Below are 20,091 nucleotides of genomic sequence, written 5' to 3' on the forward strand. Positions count from 1 at the left end.
AGATCACGAATCTCATATTACGTCTTATTTACATGATACAGGACAATATTATTTGCACCTTATACACAACAAAATATTTTAAACATTAACTTTCTAAAATCAGCTAGGGCTTCAATGACATTTTAGAGCTGCCGGAAAATAAAAAATGTTCCGTTCTGTGTCATAACTCGCGTTCACATCATATATTATTAGATACAACGCTAACATTAAAAATTGTCTATTTAAACGCAATTATTATTTTTGACATTATTTCTTATTTAAGCGCAATTATTATTTTTGACATTATTTCTTTAGCAAAGTATGAAATGTTATTAAATAAATCCCCAATAATTTTTTGCTTGTTCACATATATTACATATCATTTTGATCAATTGATCGCCAATACAGTTATCGTTTACTGTAAAGAATTTGACTTCCAATAATACGAAGCAATATCGCTCTATTTTTTTTTTATGAAAAAAAATATACATACATACATATATATAAGATATATAAGATATATATGTATATATATATATATATATATATATATATATATATATAAGCAGTCTATATTTAAATTTATGGCTAAGCTTCTGTAGTGCAAATCCTTTTCGTAACGTTAATGCTGATCGAGTGTCGGGTTGTAACAGTGCGGTATGATATATTACCTTCATCGGTTTAATTTTCATCTAGTTGCACTCAAAGGACATCGCCGATTCTATATTTCGTGCTCAGTCTATAAACGATGCCATGATGCTAATGTCATATTCTATGTATGCAGTCGCAGCAATTTGCTGCAACAATATTTCGTGTCATGTCACCGTGCCTAGTTTCCACCGACATATTTTATAACGTTTTCGGCATGCTCTCACAATGAATTTTCGCCATTGTGCACGATTGGATTGTATTCTATGATACCATACATATCAAACGTAACGTTTGATCGCAAATAAACAGTCTTCTAATACGCCGAAAAATCCGGCTTGTGGCAGCGTTTAACTCTTCGAATGTACATTGGTTTTCTGTGCTTTCTTTTTTCGCGCCGCCAACATGTCGTAGAACGGATTGTGCGATATGCTTTGCCTGGAAATGTACATATAATAAATAAACAATGTGATTTATTCGAAACACATTTTTTATCACGATTTTACTGTATTTTATTGTAAAAAAGCCGTAGTAGTAATAAACATATGAAGAATCGAAGAAGCGATTCTCTTAACTTACCGCACACATTTGATCCATTCATCCTTTTCTTCGTCGGTAGCTGCGGACATTCTGTATACAGTATGTTTTCCTACAAATAATAAACATAAGTATTTAGTTGAAATATATTTTTTTTGCATTAAATCTTTTTCTCTTCGTGTGTAATTAATTCTCTTTTGATTTATATAGGGAATAAACTTTGAAGAATCATACCTTCGACAACTTTTCCCTCACTGTCAGTCTTGCATGCTTTTATGAACTCGGAACCAGCAGCATACAATTCGAAACAGTGCGGTTTGTGTCGGTCCTGAATTTCTCGGACCTGAATATTTTCTAGTGGAATAATGCCACGTGGTTCCTTGTCCGTTGTATATTCGAAATAATATAAACAATTGTCGTTCAATATAAACCATCGCCTCTTCCAACTTTTGTACCGTCCGCCTGTAACAAAGTGAGGAATATATAAAATTAAGAACCCATGATTTACACAGATAAATTATTTACCTGCTGTCTCCGTCAGGGCAGCAGAAGGACAAAGTGATACAATATAAGAATAAGCGTTTTTTCAACAATGAATGTGATAAAAGTCGAGAAAAATATAAAATAATAATTCTGAACTATACTATACACATGATACATGAACAAAATACTGCGAGTCTTTTTGTTCGCTCGCAAGAATGTGAAAACCTGTTTCTTTTTCAAATCTTCTTTTGTGAAAAGAAATAGAGAATCTTTCTCTCTCGTGCGGGGATGCAATAATTTTATAGAAATCATATATGTGGATATAAGCTGGCGTTACCTTGCTTCCACAGCCAACCCTCTTTATCAGGATTGAAGAAGGTGTGCATCAAGTCATTGCCATCGTCCTCTGGTATTTTGAAAGGCTCGGTTTTTATACTTTCGTATAGACTCTATAAATAGATACGAATATTTGACTGAGCAAATGTTCGCTACGAAAATTTTTGTGATTAAAAGACAAAGGAATACATTTCAAAAAAATCTCCTACAAGCATACCTACCACAAGCAGTTCTCGCGGTAAATCTCCCCCGTTATTAATCCCTCGATTCATCGAGATAAACTGCTCCACGCTGGGCTTATCTTTAACGCTCGGATTATGTAACGAAGTATTCAACATAATGATGGCAAAACTCAATACGTAGCAGGTGTCTGTATTGGTGAAGATATTCGGATTGAGCTGGCAGTATCTTTGCGCGAAGCACTCCATCATGCGATCGATTTTCTGCGCTTCGCCAGGCAATCGAAATGACCAGAGGAACTGACGTAGGGCCTGCACCAATATAAGATCGGTGAAATCGTGTAACTCGACGAAGGCTCGCAGCACCCGTTCGTTGAAATCGTGCCGTTCACCAAGATAATCGCCGATCGCAGTTTTGTTGAGACCTTCGCCCTTGTAAAGAAACTGAGCGACGTCTTCCGGCGTTGGCGCCAACAGGTTGTGCTCTATCAGGTACTCGATGCCCTTCTTGGGATCCATATTGAATTTCTTGCGACCGATCGACGTCTGCTTGGCCTTGTTGGACGGTTTTGTCTCGTCGGCCGTAAGTCCGCCGCCCTCCATTGCTTCCATCTCTGCGACAACCTCGCCCAATTCATCTTTCAGTTGCTGAAAACAGAAAACAGTTGTAAAAATTAAATCAGAGCTTTCTTGTATTCTCTTTAACATAGATATAATATTAATAGTATCGGAAATTTCTTCATGTTTACGTAAACAATACGAAAAGTTAATCAAAGTTAAAATTATTAATAGAGAATATTAATGAGAAACGTAACGATTCGGACGAATGATACGATTCTCGTAAATCGTGACACGATACAACGGTGGCTTCCTGCTTCACTTGAATACCAGTCGACACCATCCGCCTATTTCCCACCATGCGTTTCAGTTCAACGTACATTCCGCGAATACCGCAGTAAGCAGGATCGTCTTTCGGTTTCGAATAGACGCTGTGAGTAGATGCGCTAAAAGAATCACACACCTGCCGTCACATAAAATTATTAAATCGCTACCCGTTAATAATGATTACGTCGCGAATCGCCAACCTCATCGTTCGTCTTCGTCATACTAATTATCACAGTTTATCTCCTCATATTTGCGAATATTTTTACTTTTAATGTGGAATGGAATAATTTTGTCGATCCGAGAGACTTTCTCGACGCAAATTCTAAGGTTTATCGTTGTCACATATGTCATACCGGAAAAAATCGATGAATGTATACAAATAACAACGCGATGCGCCCATTCGCAGCATTACTACTATCGCTACTAATAGCGTGACCTAGAAACTCACACTTGCCTATAGCAAAACATTTATCATTGAGAATTTACTGCAGGAGCCTACAATCACTTAACTACAATGTGTCTACACAAATCTCGGGGAAAAAATGCCTGAAAATTCCCTGATCCACCAGGTTTTTTCGTTCAAAGTTCCAGGCAAAAAGTAATATAAATATTTTTTACTCATACAAAGGAAAAATCACAGAACCACTTCAGTTTTAAATGTTAGATTTGCCAATGTGTTGAAAAAAAAAATTGAATAGTTTGAGTAAAGTAGACATTCTGTTAACGCAATCAATATCTAAATTTTCAGACTTCGAAATGACAAAAAACTAAAAGGGGAGAGAAATTTATGTCAAGCTACGTCTTTCTCTATAAAAAAAAAAAGTTTCAAAAAAAAGGAAGGGCCGACACACAGGCCGTATACACATACAACACACCGGAAACAGTCGTACGTTGTTAACCGATGAGACTTGTTAATGGGACGCCGCGATAACAACAAGGATAATAACTTGGCCGCTGGTCGGCCCTGAGTATTGTCTGTTAAGTAGTAGCATTTCTTTTATACTTATCGGCGTACATCCGGTCTCACACGACAGGAAGAAGGCCGTGTTCGACGGCGCGAAAAAAACCGGTATGCCCTGTGAACCTGACAAATTATAACTCGCACTCAATGCTGAGAAAAAAACTTTCTTTCGCTTCCGCGTCTACGTCATTCGCAAAAATTCCCTCGTAATCCAGCCGCTTGCAAAATTTCACCTCGTTTAGAATAATATAAGAAATATATTTAATACAGATATATTTATGATGATATTGAATCTACTCGATAATAAGTATACAACCGCGAGGTACGTTTATCATGCGAGAGTTCCTACTGAAGGTTTCCAAATAAATTATCGACAAGAAGAAAATAAAAACTCCTTTGAAAATTACAATGCGTTTGCAAAATTTTTATTAACATATATATATATATATTTTTTTTTTTTAATAATTTAATTCATTATATTACAATATATATAATTTTTGCAGAGTAAAATGCGCCAATAATTTCGCTTGTCAAGATACCTATCAGAGACAGGTTTCGTTAAATGGCTCTCGTGCAAATTTCTCTCATTTCGTCGAAAAAAAGTGCGTACTTGCCTTTGAATAGGCGTACGTTTCCCTTTTACCGTACGACCCGCACGAAATGATTGCCTTATTCCGTTCTATTTCTGTCGTTCGCGTAACGCGTCCTGTATAATCGATCGAAAGTTCAGTACTCAACTAGTTAGCTTCCTTCCTGCGAAACGAGAAGCGAAGCGAAGGGCATCCATATACGAAGAAGTTGAAGATTATTTCGCGCCACACAACTACTAGTCCTACCGCTCGTTACTTGAAATATCTCCTCTTCTTCCGAAAGTACTTTCCATCTCGAATATATTCGACTGGAATATCTCTCGCGCGACTGCAACGTAACAATTGCGACAAAACTATATACTTTGGCGTGCATATTTTCTTCCACGGTGTCCATTTAAATCTTGTAAAAAAATTCAAAGCCACAGCCGCGAATAAAGTCGCGCGTAATTACGGGTAGCGCGCAAAACTTATGGAGCACCATCACAATTTTCGGTTGGTATCCACCATTCATACATAGTATCTCTCATCTCAACGCGATGTAAACGCTTAAACCAAGAGCGAAAGTTGCTGTTCGATTAGATGCTACACACACCTATCCAGCTGATACCGAAACAAGTAAGTACATATGTGCTGGTTTTGCAACTAGTCCGCGTCATAAAAGTCGTACATGAACAAACTGCATGCCTGCGCGGTGATTTAGCGCTTCATTAGACTGTGCGTTGTCACGAAAGCTAATTATGTTTTACGGTACACATTGTGCATAATACTATTATCATATAGTCTCGCTCTTTGTTACGTATGTTGTCGCCAACTAATAGAGACTCGAATTACAAATCGCTTTACCGCGAATACATCAAAGTGTCTATTGAAATCTTGTAAAAAGAATTTCCTCGTATTTCAAGTTTTTTTTTTTTTCTAAGCAAAGAGAATTTTTTAGAGATTTATTTTAATACAAATTTCTAAAACAAGATTTTTTATCGTGGGCGTTTCTAATATCTTTTATTCATACCAAGGAAAAATAAAGAGCTACTTAAGTTTCAAATACCGGATTTGAAAATTTACTGGAAAGAACTATAACATTTTTCACTTGCCTAACATCTTTCTTTTTTTATCACTAAAAATTACAATGAATAATTTGTGCTGCATATTCAATATTTATTTTTAATATATATATATATTTATAATATATTTTTTATACACGTAATGATAACTTAAATCAATCGATGGATTGCAGATTGCTTACAATATAAGAGAAAAATTACCAAAGAGAGAGAATCGTCTTTTAAAAAAATTTTCCGACGATTTCCTGATTTTTCCAAGTACAAAAAAAAAAAAATTCTTGAGAATATCAGATCCTCCATGTTTTTCTACTTTAATGAATAGATTTGATACATAGATACATTTAGATTGTTCGAGCCAACCGAAATAATCGATCGTCTAGAAATGTAAACAATATGATGTATTAATTTCGAATGATATGATGTATACCATGATTTTATATTGCCGGCTATGCACAAATAATGTAACTGTGTCATGGACGTTGTACGAAATACGAATATATCTTCGGGTTTTAAATATCTTATAAGCATCTATATACTTTTTCTCTTTACCCACAGGTACACAAAGATTACACCTTACATATTATATTTGATTAAAAAATATACAAAATCCGATAAAATAATATTTTGTGAAACTATGTGATCAAAGCTCGCAGAGACAGTGCAATGATGCGTTTTAATTCCAATTGATAGTTTTTGGACATAAGCAATGTTCGTTTTTTTATTTTTAAGTAACTACGGGGCTAATAGATGAAATCAATCGTAAAAGGGCGAAACGTAAGATGAAAGAATTTTTCACGCGTATCTAACAAGATCGCGGTCACGTGATCGGGAATTGTAATTGGAGGGCGGCCAAGCGCGCCAAATTCTACGCGGTTTCTCCTAGCCGAAGAGAACCGTGCGTTTGGCCGTTGTCCAGGAGTTACGAATCCGCGGAAGAAACACGAGCGCGTACAAGTGCTTCGATGAAAGTTTTTTCCGTTATTCAAGTGTAACGAACAATGACTCGAACTGATAGGGTTTCGCGGTCTCCTATGTGGCGCAAAATTCCTCTCTATTTCCGATTATTGTAAAAGAATCTAAAACACACAAGGAGACGTTTAGGCCATTTGAAAGAAACGCGAAAGAGGATGCTTTTAGCTTCGATCGGTTAGCTGCCATAGGACTACTCAAATTTTGTAAAAGTTCCTTAATCTTCTAGATATTTTTGCTCAAATTTTCAGATAAAGAGAATATTTGAAGATTTTTAGCAAATGGAATATTTACTCCATATTCAATAAACAAACATGTAGATATATATTTAATAATATATTTTAAACACAATTCACAATTTGGTTTATCAATTTCGTATTACCGAATGTTTGCAATATAAGAACAAATTTATTGAAAAGAGAATTTGTTTTTAAATTTTTCGAATCCCAATAAAATTCCGTAAGAATTCCCTGACTTTTGCCGGTACAAAAGAAATCCATGAAAATTCCAGGTTTTTCACGTTTTCTCAGGGAGAAGAACTCCGTTTCAACGCGCAAACGATAACGATATCGCGACGTGACGCGACGCAGTTGAATGAATCAATAGGAAGTAAGCGGACACGCAAATTGTCGATTAGTCATTAGATCAACAATGCACATTGATTCTCGCCGACCGTGCTCGCATTAATGTTCGTATATATTAGGCGTGCAAATAGCGAGTATCCGGTTACTTAGGCGCATCGCATCGCATCAGGAATGGCTTTCCGTTAATTCGCTGTCTAGTCGAACGTTTATACGAGATAAACTCTGTCCCTGGACATATGCTTACATATATCTTTCCGAGTCACATCCATCCGATTCTTTGCCGGTTCCCCGCATTCGCATGGTGTGCGATCGTATCGCATCATTGGACGAACCAACGATTGAATGTCGCGAACACAAAGAGCATTTACGAGATATACTCTTGTTTTATTTCCGATTTGCATAACCCACTTTGGCTGATTACATCGGCGTAACTTTTTTTCCCTCGTAATAGTACGCTCTCGGGGATATATGGGTCGAATGGCCGGTCGGTCACAAACTCACCTCGTTCATCTTGCGAGAATTATATTTATCTCCCTTAGCATGTAAACGGATACAATCCCGGGTGAAAGACATGTCAAAGTAAGCTATTTAAATCTATCGTTACGCGTATATATACGCGCGCGTTGATACAACCATCGATCCATTCGCGTTCATCGTATCACTGTATTCGTGTCACCGAATTCGAACAAGTCCATCCGTCTGACCATCACTGACCCGGCTAATCTCTTTTATCGGCAGTAAATGGCGCAAATGTAGGGAAAGACGAGAGAAGATCGGGGGAGGGGGGAGGGAGGGAAGCCACGAACATTAGATTCGATCCATTACTTCTTATATAATTAATAAATGAATTAATTGCCAGAGCAATTATTCGCGTTACACTCACGAGATAAATCACGCTATCGTCAAGAGGCACTTTGCCATTCCCATGTCGCCTATACACACGAGAGTCCATATATTTTATTCTATAAACGAAATCTCTCATATTAAAATATAAGCGTACATAGAAATCATATAAAATATACACATAAAAAGATTAAAATTTTATAACGTGCATAATAATTTTTTCTTCCTAATTTATTTCGTCTTTTCTTTTCTCTCATTATCTAGAAAAAAAAGTAAATTCAAATATATGTTTAAAATAATTTATATATAAATTAATATTATATATTATATTAAAATTTATTATATATATATATATATATATATATATATATATATATATATATATATATAATTTATACAATATTTTCTCATATCTATTCTTTAGTAAACATATTGCTAAATGGTTTAGTATTTTTGTAAACTATACGTGGATGTGTGCGTGCGTGTGTGTGTGTGTGTGTGTATTGATAGCGAGCGCATCGAAAATGTGGACGTCCTGGTTCCATCTATAAATAAGTCTCCTCGACTCAGTCTACAATCTTCAATTCGTGACGTCACGCGACACGCGGAGTAATACTACTTTATTGGAAGAATCTTTTTATTATCTTTGAAGAATCATTAATGACAGATATTCGATCGCAGTCGCTGTCAGCCGGTAAAGATTGAATCACCAAACGGTTCTGATTCTCGTTATATGCAGGCGCTCGCGCGCTCGATTACATGCACGTGTACGTAATCTCACACATTCATGCGGGCTGAAACGATCAACATCTATTTTGCATTTGATTCCTGACCCTGAAACGAGTCACGAAGACGATGTCGCAGCCCGAGTTAAAACGTCGCGCTGCGATTTTATACCGCGAGCAAATTCTTGAATATAATAAAATTTTAACTTGTGTAATATCTTTTTAAAGCAACATTCTTACGTAGGCTAATCGAAGAATTAACTTTGTAACGGTGACGTCATTCCCGTTTGTAAAATCACAGATTCTTACTAAAAACTTTGACTCTTTCAGTAAACTCCTTCATCGTACGTCTCTTAAATATCTATTACTTTACATATATTTCGACGAGGTGCGAACTATATCTAGAAATAAATCGGGCGAATTGGCACGAGCTAGTCTCGGAGAATCGTGGCGGTGTGCGTACCTTTGTACACGTCGCTATACAACTTGCGATCCGCGGTAACTCGTGACGATTCCGCGATTAATCGACGAATTTAAAATAATTCATTTTATGCCGCCGACTAACCGTGGTGGACAAGACGCTGAGATCCCAGGCGCTCTTAGCCTGCTTCTGATTCAAGCTCTTCTTGTTCCTCTTGCCGGGTCTCCGCAAACTGGAGAACCACCCGGCGGCGATAGCGACCGCACTCGCGTCTCGGCGACCGCCGTCTGCCGTTGCACGGACACCACCTGTACCGGTGCCGCGCATCTCGTCGAGAGCGTCCACCGATCTGCCGGTGAAGATCATCTTTCCGGCGCACCGCGCACTCTTTAATCGGATCCTCGCGAGCTCGTCCACGCTTCTTCACTTTGCGTGTCCCGTCTTCCTAGACGATAAACGACACGCACTTTGCACGACTCTGCGTCGTTCACTGTCTTGATCACGATCGAAACTTGGTAACATCGTTCGCGTTATACGTATTCGACCCGAAGAAGAATAGACGAGGTACAAGGGTCGGCGAGCACGCGGTCGGAAGTGCAACGACCGACCTGCGCGGCGACGATGACGACGACGACGACTCTTTTAAAAGCACGTTTTATATAATTATATACCCGCGATATACGTGCGCGCTTCTTTCCCGGTTTTCGCGTATACTCGTGGGAAAGTGAAATTCTTCGTGCCACGTACCATTAAAATGAATAATCGAGTCATGTGAAAGGCAACAAATGTGTAATGCGTTTCACAGGGAGATAAAGGCGACACGTTTCGAGCGCGATAAACCACAAGGGCCGACCGAAACCGACTAGCGAGCGAGCCGACAAACACGTCCGCCGCCGTCACGCGTCTCCCCGCAACTGCGGCTGCGGTGACGGCGGCGGCAGCTGATAGGTAGTTGGTAGTTACGGCGCGGCGATTGTCGCACACTGGCGCCTCACAGCGGCCGCAATTTGTACTCGCGCGCAAATATTTGCAATCATCATGAACGCACGTTTCCAAGAAACATCCTCTGTATATACATATACGTATACGTATAAATACTATATCGCGTAGAGTTATGCGAAAAATCTCTCATAAAATTCGCGCGTCAAATTTTGATGATGATGACTCAGAATTTGATACTGTCTTCCTTTACGAACGATATTCTCTAGAGAGAAACTTGTAAAATCTCCGCCTGGACCAGTTTTTCGCTCAGAGAAATAAAAAAATTTCAGGGAGACGAGATTATTTTTTTAACGGGTCGAAAGATGGTCAAAGGTCGTAGAAAAAAAAAAAAAACAGAGAGCATACATTATCGAATAAAGATGCCATGACCAAACGAATCATGGCCCTCAATTTTTTCCGCGTAACGACATCTAATATGATTCGATGAATTCAGCGATGCACCTGCCATACATGTTACAAGGTCGACCGCAAGAAGATAGTCTTGCTATACACGCCTATTTTGCGTGCATATACATCGTTAATCGCGGGATCGTGATCGAGTAAAAGTAAGAGCATAATTTCACATTGAAAATGTGAATCGATAATCGATTTGTCTCACATGTCTTTCGATATTGTTTATTTTCTTACATTTATTACAATTAAATGAGGTGGATTCAATTAATTACTCTTAATATCCATTCCATTTCATCGAGTCTTAAGACTTTTATCGAATTCATCGATTATTTATTAATCGATTAACAATAAGCGGATGACGAGAACGTGAGTCATATTTCAACAAGTTGCTAATTATTACAATTATTCAAAGAAAATTATTCAAATAAAAGCCTTTACGCGTTAATTATATCGATAATCATTTTTTTTAAATGATACACCTACGTAAATAACAAAAAAATCTAAATGTAATGATATTTTTATATTGATTAATTAGATTACGTGCGCTTATACAATTTAATATAAGTATATAACGCGTCTAATCGCGACGATCATTCGATCAACGGATAAAGAGTGGAATGAATGACGTCGGCACGCTCATTAATGTTTTATTATGAAATAGATGTGTCAGTTAATGATCAGCTGGATTTATTTTTCCTGGAAACGTATAATTTATACGTATGTGCGTCACACCAACATTCTTTATTATAGCCAACAGTTTTTGTAAATGCTTTCAAGAAATACGATAAGATTTATATTTTTATCAATATATTTGTTTGCGCGCATGCAATTAATTCCATTTCTTTATATCAAATGTGAAAGTGTATATGTGTGTGCCTACATATGATATATATATATGAAAAAACAAGATTTCCCGAGACAATTTTATATTATACGTTCTAATAAATTAACTTCCTTGTATAATCTATCGAAAGATCAAACTAGAGAGAAAAAAGGAGGCAACGTTCAAGATTCACTGACATATTTCTCATATCGCTAATTTGCATTAATTCCCAACTTTTTATACACCGTACTTTGTAGCAGCTTTCCTCTTACGCAAGTTCAACCAAAAAAAAAAACATGACCTAACTCAGAAAAACAAGATTCTAAGAGATCTTGTAGAGCGTATATCTTCAATTAATTAATCCGTTGGAATCAATGACAATAAATTAATTGTACGTGTTGTTTGCTTGCAAAAAGTAATTGTCGGCGTTTAGATACAAGTAACGATCTAATCTCAACTAACGCGTCCACTCTCTTTTCAATGATAAGAAATGTTATTCATACAAGAAGCTATTAATTGTGTGTCACCTGTTGACGGCGTCTGCTTCGAATACAAAGACAACTCGACGAACACGACCAGTGTGTCCCGAATCTATTCCAATTGCCTCGAAACGTGTAAGAGTTTCGTATCATTGAGGCGTTTTTTTCTTAACAATTGTTAGAGCAACGACGACGAAACTTATCTAAAGATTCCTTTCACGTCCCTATATTTATCTCTACGCGTCGCCAATTATAGGATACTATATCGGTCGCGATAAACTGTACACAGCCTTCGACGCTCGTGCGTGTGACTTGCGATTCTGTTTAGGTATTCCGAATTTCACAACTAGAAGGAACAACGAGCGCGTAAATTCGAATGTCGAAGATACAGAAACGAGATTCTCGCGCAGAATTCAGTGACATCGTTTTATAATATTTCTCTTTTCTAAAATCTATGAACGCTCGTGATATCTCCAACCACGCGTAACATTTCGTTGAATAGATATCAGCTTACAAACAGATGAGTAAGCAAGACTATCATTGTCATTGCGGAAACGGTTTTATCATAAGAACATCCTGGAATTTTTCTGCTATATACACATATATACATATATATATAATATATATGTATAATACTATGTTCACAGATGCGCGCTCTCATGGAACCACACACACGCCGTTATATTTACTGCATTAATCGCTGCATTGTGATCTCGCAACGCGAGAAATAGGAATAATTTTTTCCACAGCTTCATAAAATAATTTCCATAATAAAAACAAAGAAAAACGTTTATTTACTAAAATTAATCGAAAATTATAACGGAATAAGATAATTTTTCTATCTTTTACGATATTTCAATAAAATTGTCTTACAAACATTTAATTATTTTTTTTTGCGTTGCTAAGCAATTTGTATATAAATTTGTATACAAAAGACTCGTAATAAATAAATTCCCTCGCAAGGGAAAAAAAACAAAGAAAAACAAACATCTTAAACATTCAGTCACAAGTATATGAATATTATTTTATTGTATTTATTTTATTTCATATGTAGAATCTTTGCTTATTTGCTCATTTATTTGTTTGATTTAAAATAGTTTGATATAAAAAGAAAAAAACGTTATAAAAAAGGAAAGTTGATGATATCAGCTAGAAAATATTAAATTTTTAAATCGCTAGTATCGATCTACCCGGAACACAATACACCGATAAAACAGATTAGTTTTGTACTGCTGCATCTACGACTGATAAACGCGAGCAATAGACGCAACGTTTCATACTGTATTTTATTAATTATATATGTATTATTTTTTTACGGGTACATATATTCCTGAGAAATATCATTCATACCGTTCACGAAAAAGATACAATATTTCGTAGAAATTTGACGCTCGAAACTCATCGTTTTTTATTATATTTACGATTGCTATCAGATATAATATTATCTTTAAAAGAAAATAGAAAAGGATGCTAAATGCATGCGTCCGTTAAATTGTACAAAGAAATACTATTTTATCGTTTTCTCGTAATGCATTCTTGGCATTCTTTTTCCCTTTTTTTCGAGAAAATAATTTGTTAATATTGTACATTTTTTAAACATATATTAAATAGCGAAATGTCATTATATTATATTCTCTTAGAAGAAATATTTATGTCGCTTTAATTGGCTGACCATATTAATTACATTAATTATGCAATTAGTTTAGCATTAATCATATTAATTATGCAAAATCAGTGATAAATTAATAAATATTTAATTAATGTAGAAAATTTGTCTGAGAAATTTAACATACTTGAACGATTATGTAGTTTTTATAATAATAACAATCGGAGAAACATTCAGAGGTATTAACATTTAAAGTTGCGCTCTAATAGTTTTTTCATTTCTTAGATCAAGCTATGTTACTTTCTCCTCTCTCTCTCTCTCTCCCTCTGATGTTTTCATAAAATAAAATTGTATCCGAAATAGAGCATACTCACTTGTATTTCGAGCAGCAACTCTGTTTTCTTTCGTCTGATATCTATCAGGATCTTTTGTTGTTCGGGAGTCAATTCTGTAATTGCAAAATAATCATCAAATTAGATGTATCGATTTTAAGAAAAATACATACATATTTCCCTGCCAAATCAATTTTCCAAATTTCTATGTTCTCGAATAATTGTTAAAGAAACGGACGGTTACACATCGGGATGTCCCCGTTGCGAGACCCCGTTGGGAGTCCTCGTTAGTAGCAATTTACCGAAAGATCTAAAAATAGGGCTTTCAAATTAAGGCCGCATATAGGCCATAGAAATGAACGTTATAGTTTGTAGCAATTCATCGTATCGCGATGCATAGGTAAACTTGAACTTAATCAGGCTTAATTCTTGTTAAATTAAAGACAATCAATTTTTAACGTGAAAGTTATCACTTTCACATCTTGATATCGTAGTTTCCTTTCGCCTAAGATTATACTTTACATTGATCTTTTTTTCCAAATGAATATTGGCCTTGAATAAGTTGGATTATGTTAACAAGCTCAATTATCTCAAAACGGAATAATTAAAACTCGAAACGCGCGCGACTCACTGTAACGGTTTCCGATTTCCGTATTAAGGTTACGCTCCATCAATCCCTGATTAGATCTCGAGTTAAGGAAGCTCCGAATTTATCTAGACAAATAATTGCGCTCAATTCTTTTATAGATCTTAGATATTTTACACATCCTAAACCTTAATTGAACGTACAAATACAACGTGTTACTAACTTCAATCTCCCAATTAATTTTAAATTTCGGATGCAAGAATAGTTTGCGAAATAACGTACGCTTGACGAAACATTGCTCCGAAGAGTGAGGCGACTAAACTTTACAACGTACGCCTTTTACGGAATAAAAAGGAAAAAAATCTATAGGAAACTTCTAACCTCTTTCTCTCCCAGCAATATATATTTGTTAATCTCGATGTTACAAATATGTGATCTTACGGAATCGATATTATGTAGGAGAGAGGAATAGAGTCGCGCCTCTCCAACGTTCAATGTCCAACGGCGTCGACATCGATTTTCGCTGCCTCGAAAGATTTTCGAGCGAGGGCGAAGCGAGAGGAAGCGTTCGCGTTCCGTTTTGTTTACTACGCGACTACGCGTATGTACGCTTGCGATAAACAAGGAGAGCGGGAGTCGGAGGGGGAAGAGAGAGAAAGAGAGAGAGAGAAAGAGAGAGAGAGAGAGAGAGAGAGAGCGTGCGCCTCGTAGAAAGAGAGACTTGGCTACGATAACTTGGCGTATATACGGGGACTTGGCGTACGCGATCGGCGCGTTACGAATTTATCCCGACAAAAAACACTCACCCGTCGTTCCAAACTGGTCGACCTGATGAGCACCGGGATTCACTCCTACACCACCTAGGTCGCCCAGATCTTGCCACATCTCCGAGAAATAATACTTTTCGGATACTCACGCGCGCACAAAGTCGCCCACCTTCACTCGAGCGGCTCCATTTTCGTTGAGACTGGCGCCGTCTGGTGCCAGTCAAGGGCAACCCGAGAGTCACGCCAGCGATATCTACAACTGACTCTGCAAAACTCCGTAGCCACCGACGCGCTCTGCATTACCAACTGTCAAAGTTAAGAATTAATTATAAAATCAAATTTCGAGAAATTTCGTAAAGATTTATGACTACTCATTGTTGATATGTTAAATATATATAAACATATGTATAGTTTGCATTGTTTACGCGTAGACGGGAACTATTATATTTTACGCGTAAATGCTCGATCCTGAAATAAAAATTGCTTTTATATAGCCCGATATATATATATTATATTATATATATTTATATATATATATATATATATATATATATATATATATATATATACACACACAACAGATAACAGAATATCTTTCTAGGCAAAATAAAAGATTATTTTAGAGAGAGAAAGAGAGAGAGGGAGGGGCGGGAGGGAAAGGAGAGGGGGAGAGAGAGAGGGAAAGGAAGAGGGAGACGGAGAGGGCGAGGGAGAGAGAAGATATTCCGTGCTTTTCAATATTAAGAAAATAATCTCATTGTTAAATAAATCGCGTCAGTATAATATTCGATTGAATTTTATATCGAAACGGTAACTCTTTATATTCATTTCAATAGTCATCATATTCGGCCGTAAAAGAGATTTCGGGACTAAAGAGGACATTCATTATCTTTCTCCCCCGTCTTTTTCGTCGCGATTGGTTGTTTGCTTATTGTCAACGATAACTCGCATATGCTCGTAACAAGTAACAAGACCTCTCGACGATATTCGACGGTGAGACGATGGAGGAGTAATAATATATCTCGCCAGTTGTCTGCTTGGCCTCTCGTTTTTTTCTTTTTTCGCAACGGGTCGTAGGGTCAGACTCAGATATACACAATCAAACGTACAATCGTCTGCATCCCGATACGCGAACACGCGGATGCCGCCGCGGCTTAGCAGCTTATATTCCATCAACTTACATCACTGGCAGTAAGGTCGAAAGCTGCAAGAGCGCAGCTCGCTTCCGGTCCGAGACTCTCGTATTGTTAAATAATTTACAAATATCGCTGTTGATGAAACAAACCAGACGTCATGGTCGGCATCGGTGTCTCGTGTATGGTGAATCTCGGCTTCAGTTTCGCGCTGATATTTCTGGTCCCCCTTTTCCTTATCGCATATTTGGGTAACTATTTTCGATAAAAGTAACTATCTTTGAGCGCTTGAAAAAATTATACTACAAAGATTACATACATCGCAGACAATAAATCATGCGTCTTTAACGATTTCTCCTTGCTTTATGTAATGTTGCTCTTGATCTTTATCAATTCGTAATTAAAAATCGCGTTTAATTATAAGCGCATATATCGCGCGAATAATTTTTCTGCGCCTTTCAATCGTTACTTTATGAAATGCATTATATGCGTTATGTATGCGTGTATTCGATGTTTTCAAGTGATGACATGGACAAGGAGATCTTGGATACGCTTCGTCAAGTGGAAATATCCGAATTATGTCGTTGTGGAGGAGAATAGTATTCGGAGTATCTTAGACCAAGGACGCACTCATGTAAGTATTGAGAAATGAAAAATTAAAATTCGATATAATCGATACCGCGTCGATCACCGATCGTCCCTTTACAGGGAATCTGCACGCTTCTCGTGCAAGGACGCTCGATTGTGAAGGGCGCGAGGAATCACTTGGCGCATCTGGCGTCCACGAGAAAGTATCTCAGATCAACTTTGTTCTCACGATGGGGCGTTTACGTTTGGAAGGAACTCGATTATTCCGTCGACAATCACCTCGTGAATTCGCCGTGCTCGTTTCGCGGTCGTCCCATCACTGACAACAATCTACAGGTCGGCGTCTATTGTTCTCTTATTGCAGAGATCGGTTCTAGTTTTGAATCTGATTTCAACTCTTCTGTCGTAGGATTACATAAGCGACGTGACATCAAAATTTCTTCCGAGGAGATTATCGCCGTGGCAAGTGCATATAGTGAATTGCTTCGTGCGAGGGGAAGAGCGTCAGATATGTCTCGTACGGGCTCATCATTTGCTTCTGCGACAAGAGCATCTAACTTTAGCGGATTTCTTACCGTTGAAGTATTCGACGGATAACTGGACGTGTCAGGAGAGCGATTCGCCCTTTACGAACTTGTATGCCGAACCCACCGCTCTACCGCGCCTTCGACAAATGCTCATCGAGAACTTCAGCAACTATTGGAACGATTTCCTCTACAACAACGATCCTGTCGAACGGCCGGAGATCTTGAAGAAACGGATAGGAATATCTCAATGCGTCAAAATCGCGATGATAGCGTTGGTCTGTACTATGAAAGAACTGGCCAGGTATGGTTGATTTCGGATCGTAATCATTTCTTTCCCATTCGCGCATATTCGTCTAGGAAAACGTACGCTCATTTTTTCCGTAAATCTCTGTAGACAATGGCGAAAGTCAGAAGGGCTGAAATTCCTGGAGCTTCTATCGATCGTTCAACGCGAATCGAGCAAGAGGAACTTTAATCCTCGATTGATACTCGAGTCCATCGCAAAGTCTTTCAATCCGATTAACATTCTTTACTCCTGCATCGCTTTATCCTGGTACATCACGATCACGTCGTGCTTAAGAACGCCACTTCTACTCATTCGAGAATTGCAGGCTCTAAAATCGCAACACAAGCATTGCTATCCAGATACCTTGACGTATATGTTGTCCTGTTATCTCCCTTTAATATTCCAAGCGATTCGGGAAGTGATGTCCATCAGCTGGATAGCCGTAACGGCGCCCAAGATCATTGTCGAGGAGCTGTTTCTAAAGCATCCGCAATTGAATCAACTGCAGACAATTTCTCCGTGCGGTAGGAAGGTAGTGGCTTGGTCGGAGGAGGTCGATATCGAGCTCGTACGAAAAATCGCCAACGTAACCGGTGCAACAGAGACGGAAATTCTCTTAGCGGCTACCGTAGACAGCCTAAAGGAATACTTCAGACATTCGGTCGTCAATGTTCCAGACAATGTATTCGCGACCGTCAAGTTTGTGAGTCAACGGGCCGTGTTCTTACGGAATCATGAAGTTCGAGGTATTCTCTGTCTTGCGTTACCCACCAGGACACCGTTGTTTCATGACGATCTCATCGAGATACTACAGGTGAGAAATGGATATACGATTCACGCGTGAAGCAACTCGCACGAATTTTTCCAATGCTTTCGTATCGCGTTTCCTAAAGGTGATTCAACGAAACATTCAGGAAGCCAGGTCTAGGCAGAGCGCGATTTACGCGATCACGGCAGCGGAAACATCCTGCGGATTCATTTCGTCCTGCGTACCAGCCATCGTTTTGAAATTACTCTTGAATCAACTATCGAAAAGATATTCTCTGTGCTTGACGCATGTCGACGGTGATCTACCTGTGGAAGGCGTAGATGGAGCAATTTATTGGCGACCACCGCAAGGAAATTGCAGTAGATATATATATTTCATTACTCACGCGACTCATCTATTGTACTTTATATTTTCATTGCATCAAGTTGTATATATTTTTTTTAGACATGTCAATGACCTTACACAGGCTTGGAAACGGAGTACGTCTTGGTATAATGGCAGACGCATTAATTGGCCCGCAACATTTCATCGTAGCGAGAACATTTCCTCAGAGTATACAAAATCTCGCCAGCATCCTAGGCGTTCCGAGAACATCCAGTCGAAGCCCAAGCCCTAATGCACTCAATCCGATCACATCTCCAGGATACTGATAATGAGATAATGCATCAATAAAAGACGAGAAATTTAAAATTTTTTTCGTTCAATTTTCTCTCACCGTATATTTTTTCAGAGAAATAGTCGATCCTAATAATAACACTGGTAACATATAACTTTTAACACGTCATATAATTATTTAATCTGTTCATCGGAAAGAATACATGTATTGGACATATACGTGCATATTCGACAAATAAGATTCTGACCGCGTTATAAATAATAATTTTACAAATATATCCTATTCACATAAGGGTCTCTCTATTTCGCAAATTATTTCTGGTTTTTTTCAGACAACTTGAATAACATTGAAATTCAAAATTAGATGGAAGAAATATGGTTATACGTCTCTTTGTATTATCACAGCAGATAATTAATGTCACATCGCTATATTACTCCTGAATAACCCCTAAATATATACGCAATGATGTAAGCCGGAATTAAAATAAATTAAATAAAATAAATTCAATGATTTATGGCAGAGTTCTTTTTATGAAACAGCGCATTTTTTTCGTAAACTTTTGCACACTTTTTCTAAATATATAATGAACATTAATATAAATAGTTTAACTACTTATTTAATCTTTGGATATCTTTGAAGTAACAAAAGTTTTACAAAAAACTTTTGACAATATTTATGATAGTATAACGATGATATCATCTGCACACAATATACATGTAAAAAGTTATAATATAGAAACATTATTAAACTTAATTATCTAAAAAACAATAAATTTCATTATAAATTGTTAACACGTCGCTTCTTTACATTATTAAAGCGTGTAAATATATTTAAGCGTTTTAAGCGTTTACAAGTTTCTAATGAAAATAAATTCATCTATATACGAGTTTTACAAAAACGCATTTATATATATATATATATATATATATATATATATATATATATATATGTACGTATGTATGTATAAATATATCTTTTGTCTT

At 37.2% G+C, this 20,091-nt stretch overlaps 2 protein-coding genes across 5 annotated transcripts; one reads left to right on the forward strand and one right to left on the reverse strand.

Moving 5' to 3' along the window:
- Positions 1-516: 516 nt before the first annotated feature.
- On the reverse strand, positions 517-15,485 carry LOC126857243 (cytohesin-1). Of its 3 annotated transcripts, XM_050606471.1 has the most exons (7): positions 15,229-15,485; positions 13,879-13,952; positions 2,205-2,810; positions 1,985-2,096; positions 1,399-1,626; positions 1,207-1,276; positions 520-1,065 (listed from the first exon to the last, which is right to left on the reverse strand). In XM_050606471.1, the coding sequence occupies exons 1-7, from the start codon at positions 15,305-15,307 to the stop codon at positions 978-980; spliced, it is 1,257 nt and encodes a 418-aa protein (XP_050462428.1). In that variant the 5' UTR covers positions 15,308-15,485; the 3' UTR covers positions 520-977. The 3 variants fall into 3 exon arrangements, with proteins under 3 accessions (XP_050462429.1, XP_050462427.1, XP_050462428.1); XM_050606472.1 differs by lacking the exons at positions 13,879-13,952; positions 15,229-15,485 and adding an exon at positions 11,947-12,282 and having other exon boundaries at positions 517-1,065; XM_050606470.1 differs by lacking the exons at positions 13,879-13,952; positions 15,229-15,485 and adding an exon at positions 9,346-10,125 and having other exon boundaries at positions 517-1,065.
- Positions 15,486-15,835: 350 nt separating this feature from the next.
- Positions 15,836-20,006, forward strand: LOC126857236 (uncharacterized). Of its 2 annotated transcripts, none has more exons than XM_050606459.1 (7): positions 15,836-16,573; positions 16,844-16,956; positions 17,031-17,246; positions 17,320-17,738; positions 17,832-18,537; positions 18,638-18,851; positions 18,937-20,006. In XM_050606459.1, exons 1-7 carry the CDS (start codon positions 16,483-16,485, stop codon positions 19,140-19,142), a joined length of 1,965 nt encoding a protein of 654 aa, XP_050462416.1. In that variant the 5' UTR covers positions 15,836-16,482; the 3' UTR covers positions 19,143-20,006. The 2 variants fall into 2 exon arrangements, with proteins under 2 accessions (XP_050462416.1, XP_050462415.1); XM_050606458.1 differs by having other exon boundaries at positions 15,838-16,573; positions 18,617-18,851.
- Positions 20,007-20,091: the final 85 nt, after the last annotated feature.

The sequence above is a fragment of the Cataglyphis hispanica genome, chromosome 21 (genome assembly GCF_021464435.1).
Source record: "Cataglyphis hispanica isolate Lineage 1 chromosome 21, ULB_Chis1_1.0, whole genome shotgun sequence".
Taxonomy (NCBI): domain Eukaryota; kingdom Metazoa; phylum Arthropoda; class Insecta; order Hymenoptera; family Formicidae; genus Cataglyphis; species Cataglyphis hispanica.

Excerpts from the sequence above, each read along its gene's own strand:
- LOC126857243 (XM_050606470.1), bottom strand. The coding sequence starts at position 9,567 with ATGATCTTCACCGGCAGATCGGTGGACGCTCTCGACGAGATGCGCGGC. Across the intron at positions 2,811-9,345 it reads TCAGCGTCTTGTCCACCACG|CAACTGAAAGATGAATTGGG; the intron begins GTTAGTCGGCGG and ends TTCTGTTTTCAG. Across the intron at positions 1,277-1,398 it reads TGAGGGAAAAGTTGTCGAAG|GAAAACATACTGTATACAGA; the intron begins GTATGATTCTTC and ends TATTATTTGTAG.
- LOC126857236 (XM_050606458.1), top strand. The coding sequence starts at position 16,483 with ATGGTCGGCATCGGTGTCTCGTGTATGGTGAATCTCGGCTTCAGTTTC. Across the intron at positions 17,739-17,831 it reads ACTATGAAAGAACTGGCCAG|ACAATGGCGAAAGTCAGAAG; the intron begins GTATGGTTGATT and ends AAATCTCTGTAG. Across the intron at positions 18,538-18,616 it reads ATCTCATCGAGATACTACAG|GTGATTCAACGAAACATTCA; the intron begins GTGAGAAATGGA and ends CGTTTCCTAAAG.